The sequence below is a fragment of the Punica granatum genome, chromosome 3 (genome assembly GCF_007655135.1).
Source record: "Punica granatum isolate Tunisia-2019 chromosome 3, ASM765513v2, whole genome shotgun sequence".
Classification (NCBI taxonomy): Eukaryota; Viridiplantae; Streptophyta; class Magnoliopsida; order Myrtales; family Lythraceae; genus Punica; species Punica granatum.
Window position 1 is genome coordinate 7,446,932 of NC_045129.1, and position 14,770 is coordinate 7,461,701.

The following is a 14,770-nucleotide window of genomic DNA, read 5'->3' on the forward strand; positions in this document are numbered from 1 at the left end:
TTGGACGGAAAGCTTGATATTCAAGATGATTTTATAACTCAATGAACTGAATCAACAATTTGACATAGAAACTTGACGTTGATTTTCCGTATCAGGGAAAAAGTTTCGGGGTATTTTTTTTTCAATGTTCAACAGCAGTACTATCTGTCGATGAATTCCTTAGCTCATTTGGACTGGCTTCGTGTCATAGCTCCAATCGACCATGCCAAATAGTCTCATATTGATCCTTCATGGCTCCATCACCAGATAAGCTGGTTGTCGATCTCAAAGAATTGAACAGACCATTCCTGCCCAAACCAGAAGTCAAGATCAAGGTTGTCAGAATCACGATTCTACCTAAAATCGGTCGAGGGTTGTGGAATCGTGAACCGTAAAATCGAATCGTGAATCGTAAGATTTTACCTGTAATTAAAAAAACAATATATACAGATATGTACCAAATCTCATGTTAGAAATAGTAGAAGCAAACATCAAATGATAAATTTTGTTGTTTCCTACTTCGTTCGTCAAAATCTTGCAGTCATCTTTCTCTGCACCTAAAAAAGTCGAAAAAAAATTCAACTTAAGTCATCTCAAACCAGATGGCAATTAGGAATCGGCTAGAACTCAATTCGAAACAGTTCGAAAAACCTTTCAAGTCCCTATCACTTACAGCCAGAAGACAAGTTTTAAACTTTTCATAAAATAAGAGAACCAATAAGTAATACTGTCTCACAATGAGAGAGATGAGGAGGAAGAGAGAGGGGGCATACAACTTTGGGTTGAAACTAGAATCGTAGAATTGGTTCGATTCTACGATTCTGCGATTCGAATCGCGATTCAGCCACGATTTTACTTTCCCGATTTATGCCATGGAATCGGAATCGCTAATCACCCCTTGAATCGTAGAATCGTAAGATTCTATTATTCGAATCACGATTCTAACAACCATGGTTAAGATATATGAGATCTTCCCATTTATTACCTTTGATTCCCCTTGGGAAGGACGATGAGTGGTCCTTCAGAGTTCAAATTACTTTACTTCACTTTACTTGTACACATTTTTCAATGTGCATATGTGCCTGATTCCCCTTGGGAAGGACCATGAGTGACCCCTCAAAGCTCAAGGGCAGTTTAGTTTCAGAGTTTGATTTTAGAATCATGATTTTGATTTTAACTTTACCTACTACACAACAAAAATACACGTTTCCCAAGTCAAATTTATAATACCATCTCATTTGTCTTTTTCCATAATCAAAATCAAAATCAAAATTAAAGTTACTTTAACTCTGAAACCAAACGCACTACAAATTACTTTACTTCATTTTACTTGTACACATTTCTCAATGTGCATATGCGCAGAGCCCATAAAAAAAAGAGTGTGTGTGCAGAGATTCTTCCATGCCAACGTCCATTCGTTTTTCCTTTTCTGGAGAAAAAAAGGGAAAAAAGGGGAAGAAAATATATCAAATTATGTTTCATCTCCTAGGGGATGTGACAATTAAATGGGTGCATGGATACTGAGTATATAAGAAATCGATTGGAACCTACCTGTTATAGGCAAAGATTCGGGTAACTCCAATTGAAAATAATGTATGAGCCATGAAGTAATTTAAGAAACCGGTGAAAACATATTTAAATTCCAGTTTCAATATAAATGGTACCCACGGAATCGGTACCTGGGACCTATATTTTTTTCCAAAATATTAGTTTATTTTGTCTACTAAAAAGAGTTACATCATCATTTTTTTACTAAATAGTTACATAATCTTTTAGTTACGTATTTACTTTGTCTATTATATAATTCTAAGAAGATCTATATAATTATTTAGTTCTGTAGATAGATGTGATCCGATTAATCTAAATTAATATTTATTTATTCTGTATTATTGTGAATGAGATCTTTTCGATTTTAGTTATTTATTTATTTTATTGTGCTTAAAGAAAAAAATTACAAGTTCTAACAAAGTAATTGAAACTTGTAATGTAATTCGGCTTTTGAGTAGATTCCAATTCCAAGTTCCAACAGAGTAAGATCCGGTTCTAAAATCTTAAAACCCGTCCCTACCGAGTATGGTTCAGATATCGTGAAAAAAAAAAAACTGAACTCTCACACCCCTAGTAACAATTCAAGCTATACAGTAGATAAAAGAATCCCAAAAAAGAAACAAAGAAAGAAAATCCAATATTGCTTCAAAAGAAATATAGCTGGAGAGGAGGGACTGCTTCCATTTTAATGGAAGTTTCATTTCATAATATTTGATAGCATATCATCCGCATTTAGAACCTTGACAGCATACTTGACATATAGCAGTTGAATTTCCGATGTTACATATAAATATATATGTATATAGCTTGAGTTATAATATCCCGCCAGATAATGACAGCCTGTTGCACCATAGAAGTAGTGAAAAGTCCGCTCAGAATTCTCTGTAAGTATATTGTTTTCAAGGGCAATTATTGAGTCTTAAATATTTAGTCGGTCCCGTAAGAAAGATTATTTTCTTAAACGTTATTTTACAAATATAAAAAAGAATTATACAGAACGTAGCGACTGAATATTCAATCACTTAGTTTAAGAATTTCTGTGATTTGCCAAAACTAGGAAACAGACAGGAGAAGAAAAGGACAAAGAAATAGCTGGAAAGCTGGTTCTTCTTCGATTACAATCTCAGAGTCTCATATTAGAAATGGCTCCCCTGGCCTATATATAGCGGCCACACATCCAAAATTCTATTAGGCAATTCATGACAAGCCTTACTCCCTAAATGGAAGATGGACAGAGAAGTTCGTCAACCCGAAAGGTCCTCACAGTTCAAGATAATCATGCATAACATGATTCAAAGTGGAAAACTCGCAAGTGTATTCACATGATGCCTAGTTCTTTCTCGGATTTATTCCTTTTTCCGCGTTACACTAAAAAATACCTCTGTATAGACTTTACCAAAGAAATTTGTTAGGAAATATGGCACACGTCCATTTAAGTCCAACGCCGTACTCCTCAAGGTTCCGACCATGACACTTGGGAAAGTGGAGGTTCGCATGGGGGACGGCATCGTATGGCTGCAGAAGGGGTGGCCGGATTTTCTTAAATAACTTACTCCTCAAGGATTTTCTTAAATGACACCGTATTCCTCAAGGTTCCAACCGTACTCCGTGTCATGGAGGATTGTTGTCTGATAAGTCTTTTCCTATTCATGCCTTTAAACTTGGTCTTACGTTCATTCTGGAGTTTTTGCCTCAAATAGACTTAATTTTTAAACTTATTCTCAAATTAGATCTCTTTTCTAAATAATTCTCAATCTAGACTTATATATGTGCAATTTTTTTCAATTCATTCCTTTTTTAAACTCTTTTAGATATACCCTCAAAGATACTCTTATGTGTTATTTGCCAACCGTTTTTCCGATTCGGTTAACTGATTAACTCAGTTTTTAAAATATTGAAACCTAGATAAGAATTAATCGGTTCGGTTACGTTGTACCCAATTCTTAAGTGTCAAACGTAAATTAAAGTCGATATTCATACTTTTAAAGACACTCATGCATCTTATTTGCCAAATATAATTGTTTTACCAATTAGGTAAAATGATTAACTGGATGTTTTAAAATTCCGTATTGTTTGGCAATAGAGTTAAATTATTCTCCACTTAACTCTAAATTACTTTTTCTTCAATTAAATAATTTAATCATTACTTTTTTATTTTTTTAAATTTAATACTAAATTCTCATATATTTATTATAATTAATCTTTTAATACTATATTATTTCAAATATTTATAATACAATTGTTACATTTTTATTTTTTTCTTTAATTTAATAATAAATTCTCATATATTTTTTCTTTTAACATTACAATTAATTTTTAATAATAAATTTATCTAACTTCTTTTGTCTTCATCCGGCCGAATTAAATAAAATCATAATATACTCCGTTATCAAATGTCACCGATATGTTCAACTAGCTACATGTCGATTGTACGTATATTGCACGATTACAAAAAGCGAATGCTTACGAGTTTTCCACTTTGAATCGTGGCTTGGAGGATTATCTTGAAGAAGTGAGGAGTCTTTGGGTCGAACCAACGGCTCTGTACATCTTCCTTTTGGAGAGTACGGCTTGCCATATCTGCCCAACAAGAAGCTTGCAGTGCGAATCTTTTGCTTGTCCTATATGAGCAAGGAAGCCTTAACTATGAGACTTTGGCTGTAATGAATGAAGATTTTCCACCCATCCCTACCTCACTTCTTTAATTGGACCACCTTCAGATGGGAAGATCTCCTATCAATCACTGCTGCTTGTTTATATTTGAAGTACCATATTCACAAGCAACCATAGCTGTAATTATTTCAAGCGCAATTTTTAATACTGATGGTGCAGCCAGCTCGGGCATTGGTGGTCTGGATAACTCTTGTCGAGATTGATAACTAAGCTAATTGGATTCATGAACAACAATGCTTCGCATCATGTGTGATAACAGAGCCATGGGAGAGTCGACACCGGACTCAAATTGGCAAATATGGTTGATACAGGCCACGTACAGAAATACCAGATTGTGGTTATCCTGGAAATCAAAATTTCTGTCCAGGTCGATTCATCTTGAATTCCGTAAGTTCAATTAACCTTAAAAGTTCTCAACAAAAATCTAGCTCTGGTACAAAATACGGACATGCTATCACCATATATATATATATATCATCCGAGTTATCGTTCCATATATGTCAACAGAATCACACTTCTCCTTTCTCACTTGCCTAATCCTTCTTCACATTTTTGGCTCTGATGGAAGTTCTGAACACAATTTCTGCCTTCTGAATGAGCTCAAAAGTGCATAAATCTCCCGCTTTCAGAGAGTTATCCTTCAAAAAAGCCCCTAACCCACCACTGAACATAACCTGTGGACAAGGATGGCCGCTGATAATCAGCTTAACCGGCCAGGATCGGTCCTCAATCTGAAGAGTCGCCATCTGTTTCTGGAGTTTCAAGTTTATTTGCTCCTTTGCGAACCTGGTCGGTATCCTCTAAACAAGTTTACATAAAGAAATTAAATCAATTGCTATTATGTGAAATTTCTGTCAAAAGGACCGTCATTTCTTTATGTATACGTAAACGACTATGAATTGAACAAAGAACCTCCCATGGTCTAAAATACTACTGAAAAATACCAAATATAAAATACAAAACGATACCCTGTAGCTCGAGAAAGACGTACCAGACACCTATGCGAACCTAGTCGGTGTCCTCTTAACAAGATTACATAAAGAAATTAAATCAACTGCCATTCTGTAAAATTTCTGTCAAAAAGTCCGTCATCGATGCATACAGATTTAATAAAAACAAAATGGGTAAAATTAGGAAAATATGAACAAGAAAATAATGAACCAGCTGGCATCTTTAAGATTTTTAAATAGGTTATATCTCCCCCCTTTTGTTCTCTCTCTCTATATGTCCAATTGTCCAAAACGTTGGTCAGACATTTCTTAATGTATACGTTAACGAATATGAATAGATTCAAGAACCTCCCATGAAAAATACTTAGCATAAAATGCAAAACAATACCCTGTAGATTGTGAAAGACATACCAGAAACCTATGCGAGAGAATGCCCTCGGTCATGACCATTTGGAATGAAGGACGTCGCTCGGAAATAAATGCAACCAGTTGAAATTCAGAACTTTGAGCAATCTTCTGCTTTTTCTTGGCTGCAAAGGAAGTAGTTTTAATCATTGGGAAATTATAGATCTACCAAGTTAACTGATCTACACAGGAAATTATTTTCCTTTCTTATTCACCTTGTGATCGTAAGATGCGGGAATCTGCAACTCGAGGCGCTCTGAAGATAGAAACCTTCAGTGAGACATTCTTGAGACCTCTCTTTAATTCAAAGACACAAACATCACCCAAAACAATGTTGTTGTCGACCACAAATGCCTTCCAACCACTACCTATTTTGCACCTAACTTGGCTTACATATGCTGAAATATAATATGACACGGACCATTTTTGTCTCCAGAAACAAGAAGTTCCATTTTACCACTCTTATGTTGACCCAGATAGCTTTGTAGCATTCTTCCCGGCAAACTCTGCAAAGATCAGAAAAAGAAAGAAAAATGTTATCATAAATTATTTTTTCTGACAAAAATTAAAGGAAAAAATATATTGTCATGAGCAACTTAATAAATCTTTTGGGAGAATCTTAATAAATTTCTTATTTAGGCGTACTGACCAATTTATAGGATGGGTGAACGTAAGAAGGCTGCATCACCACCGGCAAATACGGACTTGAGGATTCGAAAGATTTTGCTCTTTTAAGTGCTTTAAGTTTTTCTTCGCGTTCGAGTGCACCTGTGTGCATATAATAACATCAGCATGAAATATTAGTGCAGCTAAAAAAAAAGACACGCACACACACACACACATATATATATAATATTTTTACACATCATCTTAATTATATTGTAGCACCTATATATTCCCAAGGACATGTATTAGTCCAACTCCTCTTTGTCCCTGAGGAAGGCTGTGGGTTCCACTTTTCTGCAGAAATATCATCGTCTTCGTTGATGCTCTCCACCTTGATCGATGATAAAGTCACCTTAGATTTCATTGGGTACTCGATCTCCGTTGCACTCTTGTCGAACACCACCACATCGAACCCGTTAGAGCTCCCAGGCTCGTACTTGAAAACGAGAAAGTACCCGTGTTTTATGGAGTAGAAGTTTGCGAAATCCAGCCACCCCTTTTGCAGCCAGACGTCGCTAGCTCCTTTCCTTAGCTCTACTTCCCAGGCATCCCCATTCGGGACCTTAAGGATCACAGCGTTCGACAGGGACAGGTCTTTCCCGTACTTCCTAACAAATTTCTTCGGAACCACCTGTGTATAAATGTATATAATAGGCTAAGCATGCCGTGTAACATGCGATGACCATTGGACAAAATTCACTCTGGTACTGTAAATGAAGAGGGAGACATGCTGAACAAGTTATCGCCAATACAATGCATATGTATACATGTTCAGGAAACACTTACAAGTTTTCCGGTTCGAATAGTCTGCTGGAGGATTATCTTGAAGAAATGGGGAGCTGTGGGGTGGAAGAAGCTGCTGATGCGATGCACAATATTATCTTCCATCTGATCAGGATGATCTGCCAAAACTTAATTACCCAGAAGACTTGTCAGAAGAGAAAACTTGCATATAGTTAATTAGCAATAAGAACTTGCGCTGTGTTTACTTTCTATTTGTATAAGAAGAGGAAGGGACAGAGGGAACTGGACAGGAATGCCAAGGGCCACTCCACCGTCATCTCAAGCGAATCAATCCATCAAATAATAAAGGAGGAAAATTATCCATTAATTATTACTGCTGGATTTTGCTAATAATGATTTCTATAATGCCATGCATATAACACTTTTTCAGCTTAGAAGATATGGCTCTTCGATTAACCCAGTGGTAATTATTGCACCTGCATGCTTTATGAACGGCCGTTGGTATAACTATAGCTCTATATATCTACTTTACTGCAACTTTATGAACTCATTAAAAAAAGGAAAAATGCAGTAAAGTTCAATTGGTCCATGGCGCTGTGTGGTGGTGCATCTTGCAGATGTCCAATCTACATATATTGATAATAGTATATATCAACTCATGATTTGAATCATGCTTTAAGACGTTTGGCTTGTCTTTACGTTAGTATGAATTTAGAATTCCATGAGGCACACATATTGATTGGTAATGCAAAAGTCTTTTCTAACACGATTGTCCAATTTTAACCCCGGAAGTAATTATAGGAATTCACCTTATATACAAACACTATAATATACGTCAGAAAATTCGGAGTTCCCATGAAAATTGAAACTTTATGTCAAAATAACAGCTCCTGAAGCCTGAAGGGCATTTTATTATTTATTATGAATGTTAGGATTTTCTTCTTTTTTTCGGTGAGTAATGTTAGAATAACTCTTCGTACCTATAAATAAGGGTGTTCATGGTGCGGTTTGGTTCAAAAACCGAACCGAACCATTTTTTTCAAATCGAACCATTTTCAAAGCGGTTATTTTGATTCGATTAACTGGTTATTACTCCATTCAGTTCGATTCGATTCCCCAACCGGACCAAAAATGCCAGATTGAACCCCTAAGAAAAACTTATTTTTAATTACATTTTTCCTGAACTTTTTAACGACAATGTAAACATATTTGACAATTTTATCGATAATTATCATTAGGCCAAAAAAAAACAAGCATCTGCAAAAGCAATTATTCATAGCCAATTATCAATTACAATTACAAGAATTTTCACATATACAAAAAGACAGATTAAATCTATGGGTTCAGTAACACACCTACTTTTCTTCAAATATACAAGTACAAGAACTTCTTATTTGTTTAACTCGGGTTCTGCCCAAACCAAATCTCCACTTAATATTTCATTCTCCTCAATTTTCTCTAATGTGTCATCCTGCAAATACAAAATATATATATATAAGTGTGTGTGTAATCCTGCAAATACAGCTCACTCTTCCCTATGAATGGAGTTGGCAAACATCTCTCCTATTAGGGGCGGATCTCAGAGAATCGAAGAAGATAGTTGACAAAAGAGAAACCTTGATCTGCTGCACTTCCATTTAGAAATGAACCCTCAAACAGAAGACGTGGAAGAACATGAAAGAAAATCGAGGTTCAGTTGGTATTCCTTTCGGATCTGATCATCCATCACCATATGTTCCGACCATAATAAAAATAAAAACTTACAGAGTCCGATACCATCTCCAAATCCCATCTCCAAACTTTCCTAAATGCAAGGCAGTATCCAATGGCTGTTGTTGCATTGTTGAATGATCCAGGAACAAGCAAGAAAATTATTAGCTCAGCTCAGGCAAGCTTACAACATAATCACAGATCAAGAGTCAAGAGACAGAGACTCACCGCAGGCAGCTCAGCTCCTCGGTGGCCCAGTTCGTCGGATATTTGTATTGTATTAGGGTATAAAGTGAAGCATTGTAATTATTATCTCGAATTAAAACTTTATAATTATAATTGATAAAAACGTTATATATGAGACACACGAAGCACACTCTGATTGCAATCACATATTATAATCGCAGTACCCACATTAAAAGTAAATTATGCATTGGATTGTAATCTATATTTTGAGTAATTCAATTTAATATATTTATCAACATAACAATCTTATTTCATCCTATAATTTTAAAAAAAATAATTTCATATATTTTTAATATATTGTTCTTGTGATAATACTCGAACCAAAAGCTCCATCATTCAGTTGAATCCATTTACAAGATACATTGGTCAAATATTTTTTTATAAAAAAATTACAAAATCTCTTCAGTGGAAAACAATTACATATATTTATCAGAAATAATATCGATTTTAACCATATGATCAAAAATCTCTCTCTCTCTCTTGATTTTTTTCACTTTAATTTGGGGAAAATTCAAATCAATCTTTTCAAGTTTATGTGCAGAGTTGTATTGTCTTATCCCCCACTACTGGAACTTCAATTTAACGAGTCAAAGAATTTTGCAGAACTTGTCAATGCATGATCTCAGAAAATCCCCATGTAGATTATCCCTGTGTCATAGATCCTCGTTTCTTTTTGCTGCAGATTTGTTACTGTACGTTTTGCATGTGATTTTATCATTTAAGAATGTGTTTGGTTTTTGAATTGAGTTGAATTGGGTTTTGATTTTAATTAGTGTGTAATGATTATATTGTTGAATTATGAGAAAAAATGTGAAAAAGTAATGAATAGTTGAGAGAAAGTAATGATTAAGTAATGATTGTGTTAATAAATTGTGAAAAAGATAATGAATAGATGAGAGAATTTAATATTAAAAATTAAATTAAATGATTAAAAAAAATGAAAAAGTAATGATTGTGTTATTAAATTGAAAATTAGTGGAGTTGAGTTGAGTAGAGTTAAAAAAATTTTAAAAACCAAACACATCCTAAATTTTTTAGGCTAGGCAAATTTCGCATGTCCTCAGATTTTGGTAACTATTATCTTTTTTTTTTATTATAAGAAAGATCTATAGATAATTTCATTAGGTATCGAGTATGAAATTTCTTAATTATCAGAAATTATCAAAGACGCATACTACTACGTTACCCTCCTTTTGATAATTATTATCCAAGTTTTACGTGACTATAAGCAGCTCACAAAGCTAACCCTGATCATCAATATCAGTAATTCATTCGATTTCATTATAAGCACTGGTAACCATTTTTAATTTTTAATTTTTAATTTTTCTGATTAGTTTTGTATGTATCATTTCATTAGCTATGTACACAAAACATACATCAATTCAACGAAAATCAGGCAAAGAACCAAAGACCGGACCCAATCACTCGAGAGAATTCATTACAAACCCAGACCATTTTCCCGCATTTCTTGTGATCTACTCCATACCACACAAGAAAATAAAAACAACCATGTTGTCAATTCAAGCCAAAAAAAAAATAGTGATAACATAAGATGCATCAAAAAAAATTTCTACTAGATCAAGCTGACCGATAAATCGCATTCTTCAGTCTTGTGCACCGGGACATAACGGATTATAAAGTCGAAGATGCAGCCAACTTGCATTGTTCCTATTAAGACGAACATGCTGGGAGTTCTTATATACCCAAGGAAAAAGACGTATGGTGCGTTTGGATTCAGAGTTAAAATAACTTTAATTTTGATTTTGATTTTGATTATGGAAAAGGACAAATGAGATGTAATTATAAATTTGACTTGGGAAACGTGTATTTTTGTTGTGTAGTGTGTTGAGTTAAAGTTAAAGTTAAAATTTTTGACTTGGGAAATGTGTATTTTTGTTGTATAGTGTGTTGAGTTAAAGTTATAAATTTTTGTTCCTGAATCCAAACAGGGCCGTAACTTCCCAACAATGCAAAAAGACACAGCATGAGTGAGTCACAAGATAATATACCCAAGGAAGCAGACTAACACTTTCCATCATTATATTATCCGCAAACAAAACGGTCCAAGACAATCCTTTAACTCGAGATAAATCAACCGCCTTAACACACTCGGTGTCTGCCTAATTTGCTGATCTAGAAACCCTACTAGGCACTTGAGCCTCGACTAGATTATCCCTTCCTCCCTTAAACACAAGACGAACAGTATCTCCGGGGCAGACGTTATTGTCCCTGATGAATTTTCTCCACCCTGTTGAAAAGTCGAGTCTACAATAACCCTTGGTTCTCACTTTTATCACTACACGCCATTTCCTGCCATCGGTGCCTTTGATCAGAGCGCTCTTCTTGGTCCATTGCTCCGCCTCATTAGCAACTTTTGGTGGTAGAATCTGTAAAACATCCAAAAACCTTCTTACAGAAAAATCTCCCTACATTAACCGATCACCCCAAAACATAAAGCAAGCTAATTTCCATTGCACGACCTAAAACATAACGCGATATACAATGCGGTACGATTGAAAACACATAAACCAACTGATAGGAATAGAAGTAACGAGAAAGGATCACATAGTAATGCTTAAACAATGAAGGAAATTATTCAACCAATCACCGAAGAACGATTAATCCAGGGAATTACGTAGTAAAGCATCTCATGCTTAACGAGCCGCTTCTCATGAACGATATAATGTTTATTTGACGACGACAAAGGACTAGCTGGAGCACAACCATCGTCCCCTCTCCCTTCTTCTTCCTCATCGGAATCCCCACCATGACTTTCACTACTTTCTTCTTCTTCTTCTTCTTCCTCCTCGACCTTCCCTTTGCGATTATCTCCTAATTCTCTGTCTTGCTTTGTTTCGATATCTGAAATAAATCATTAGTAGACCGATTAAGTAGATGACTTCCAAACAGGGAATGAACCCTAAAATTCATATAACGTATAGCATATTTAATACATTATATAAACAGAGAAATTCAATTAATAGTGATGTTACTAACTGATCTTTTTCTCGCAGCAAGTCCGGTCGAACACGACGACTTCGAGGGTTTCCTCATTCACAAGCCTGAAAACCAAGAAGTCTCCCACCCTCAAATCCAAGTCTCTCACGATCTTCTGCCATCCACCCGTGACGTAACATTCACTCTTATTCTTCTTCATCTTCACATTCCATAATAGTGGACGTCCCACGTAGTCATATTCCAGGCGAACTTTGGTGGGGAGGATTTCTTTGAAGTTCTTCACAAATGCCGGCGGCACCCTCTGTCAAAACATATTGGAATTAATTAGGCAAAATGGATTTTGATTTTTATCATAATGATCCGATGCTTCGTTGCATGTTGAATAATGTAAAGATGATGGGTGCATGAAAGAGAGAGGCGATGAACGTACGAGTTTGGTGGTGAAGTCACCGATCAAGATCTTGAAGAAGTAAGGCTGGGCGATGATCTTCTCCTTCTTCGGCTTGCTTGGCCGCCTTGCCATTTCCCTGTGATCGCAATTATCGGGAGAGAGTCAGAGACCGACAGAGAGAATAGCCAACGGACATATAGGCAAACGTTAACATGAAATAAGGAGCTCCCATATATATGTAATTGTATCTATTATGGGGTCAAAAGAAGAAGAAAACCAGAAGAAAAAAGGGACTGCATGCCATGGAAATGACACCACTAACAAAAGAGTGTTGTTGAACTGGACAGTAGATCTTATCTTAGGCAATATACAAATTGTAAATATTGTCGTGGATCGATACGCAATGGATTAGCGGTCAATATATATCCCCAATTGCCTCGGTCCATGGATTAGGTTGAGCAGAAGGAAGAATTTTTCCATGCAAATCTTGACTTACCATGGGAACTGATAATAACATAGGAGGAACAAGGTGCAGTTCAATTACTTTTACTATTGAACTCCGCAATATTGTGACAAAAAAACTACTTAATATTAATATCGTAATTAAAAACTCAATTAATTACAGGAAAAATCGAAAGTTATGCAATTGAGCTGAAGTATAATTAAAGTAGCCCAATTGAGCTGAATTTATGCAATTGAGCTTAAGTTTATTACGTCAAGATCTTTAGAAACATTCTAAGCCAAAAAATATAAAAAGATATTTAAAATCTTTTTTTTTTTTGCTCCCATTGGTGAGTCAATCAAATCAGCTCTCAAATGCAATTATAACATTAGAGCATTCGCAATGGTGTTCTAATGAGGTCATTTGTCAATTCGGATAACTCAGCGTGATGTCACCTCATCCGAATTGTCTTCAATAAAAAATTGTCCATCTCTTCCTCAATAAAGAGATCCACTTTGAGATCCATTTATGACCCACATGTTTTTTAAATAAATTTATTTTCATATTTATTAAATAATCTTATAATTCATTTTAATTATGTAATTTAATTTCAAATTAAGAATATTTTTTATTTTGAAATATTAAAATTTGTAGGTCATTGAAAAACATAGTTTAAGAAATTATAACTAATTCAGTTTGAGTTAAAATATTATACTAATTGATTAATAACAATATTCCACACGTAAAATATTGCATTAGAAATTTGAAATGACATTGAGAAATTGAATTTTAAGGATTACATGTACTTAAGCTTAATTTTCGCGAGCTGAGCTGCATGAATCCGCGTTGTTCTTCGGTCATAATAGAGGTGTCCACCATAAGGATCACATAATCATTCCCCCATTCCTTCTCCTTGTTGAAATCCTCCATGAGAGATAGTCTCCTAACTACTTGTATTTTCAATTTATCATACTTCTTCACGGTGCCCGACGTTTTGCTTTTCCCCTTAGCCTTCCTCTTGGTTGCTTTGTTGCCTTGTCGACTTACTAGAGACTCCACAACATTTCGACCGGTTGTGTTTGTTCTGGATTTAAAGATGATAAGTATTGCCCAGACGCACTTGTCTTTGTTCTCTTCGATCCCCCACTATTAGTGGTGAAAGAACTTGCCCATTTTGGATGATCCTTGGGAATATTCGAGTGCCTCTCCAAAGTGATTCTTTTTATCCTCCGTTCTTCTAGTATTCTCTGCATGCGCATACGCATTCACTCTAACGTCGTCATCATTTATACCGCTCCTACTGCTTCGCATTGCCCTTTCCATACAGCCACATTCTGGTTCATCAAATTGGCATTGCTTTGTATGCAATAATGCTCAATTCGTTACCAATAACGATCGACATTTTGGCCAGTACTGACCTTACCATCGATTGAGGTGTTTAAATATGCACTTTATGAGGTCCTTGTCTTGCTCCCAGCTCCATTGTTGGTTCAATCTAAGACATTGTATCCCACGATCTCTTCCACCATCTTCGACATCATCTTGGACATCATCTTCGATGATATACCCGACGTGGCCGGACATTTGAGAATTTGGTGAACTCATAGGCGTTTGGGGAGATTGCTTACACGACCCTCCGAGATTGGTGGCTTCCGATCCCAAACCACCAAATTATGCTTGAAATGGCCTCGAGGATGTGCCGACATTTTCGACCGGGGCTTGAAATTAAAAGGCTTGTGGATTTTGGGTTGATGGAACTTGAGAATAAGAATGATTTTGGGTGATTTGGATTTTGCAGAAAATTTTGATTTTGAGAAGAATGGTTTTGAAGCTATTGGAGAATATCATTGATATTTTTATGTGGATCCATCCTGAATTTGAGATGAGAAAGAAGAAAGAAATTTGTTTGTGAATGATGTTGGGTTGGTATACATAGGGATGAAAATTGAACAATTTTAAACGGCTCTTTGTCTGATTAAAAAAAATTAATTAGGGGCAACCTTGTAAAAAAATTGGGTAAATTTTGACAACAACTCTTATAGTTTATGAAATGTCCAG

At 35.5% G+C, this 14,770-nt stretch overlaps 2 protein-coding genes across 2 annotated transcripts; both read right to left on the minus strand.

Annotated features, from left to right (window-relative positions):
- Positions 1–4,567: 4,567 nt before the first annotated feature.
- LOC116201627 (B3 domain-containing protein At3g18960-like) lies at positions 4,568–7,206 on the minus strand. Its single transcript, XM_031532918.1, has 6 exons — positions 7,008–7,206; positions 6,444–6,852; positions 6,205–6,323; positions 5,771–6,061; positions 5,562–5,680; positions 4,568–5,000 (listed from the first exon to the last, which is right to left on the minus strand). The coding sequence occupies exons 1-4, from the start codon at positions 7,107–7,109 to the stop codon at positions 5,945–5,947; spliced, it is 747 nt and encodes a 248-aa protein (XP_031388778.1). The 5' UTR covers positions 7,110–7,206; the 3' UTR covers positions 4,568–5,000; positions 5,562–5,680; positions 5,771–5,944.
- Positions 7,207–11,041: 3,835 nt separating this feature from the next.
- LOC116200331 (B3 domain-containing protein Os03g0212300-like) lies at positions 11,042–12,402 on the minus strand. Its single transcript, XM_031531190.1, has 4 exons — positions 12,310–12,402; positions 11,919–12,180; positions 11,557–11,783; positions 11,042–11,308 (listed from the first exon to the last, which is right to left on the minus strand). Exons 1-4 carry the CDS (start codon positions 12,400–12,402, stop codon positions 11,042–11,044), a joined length of 849 nt encoding a protein of 282 aa, XP_031387050.1.
- Between the last annotated feature and the right edge of the window lie 2,368 nt (positions 12,403–14,770).

Excerpts from the sequence above, each read along its gene's own strand:
- LOC116201627 (XM_031532918.1), bottom strand. The coding sequence starts at position 7,109 with ATGGAAGATAATATTGTGCATCGCATCAGCAGCTTCTTCCACCCCACA. Across the intron at positions 6,853-7,007 it reads CTATTCGAACCGGAAAACTT|GTGGTTCCGAAGAAATTTGT; the intron begins GTAAGTGTTTCC and ends ATTTATACACAG. Across the intron at positions 6,062-6,204 it reads TTCACCCATCCTATAAATTG|AGTTTGCCGGGAAGAATGCT; the intron begins GTCAGTACGCCT and ends TGATCTTTGCAG.
- LOC116200331 (XM_031531190.1), bottom strand. The coding sequence starts at position 12,402 with ATGGCAAGGCGGCCAAGCAAGCCGAAGAAGGAGAAGATCATCGCCCAG. Across the intron at positions 12,181-12,309 it reads GTGACTTCACCACCAAACTC|AGGGTGCCGCCGGCATTTGT; the intron begins GTACGTTCATCG and ends ATGTTTTGACAG. Across the intron at positions 11,309-11,556 it reads AGCATGAGATGCTTTACTAC|ATTCTACCACCAAAAGTTGC; the intron begins GTAATTCCCTGG and ends GATGTTTTACAG.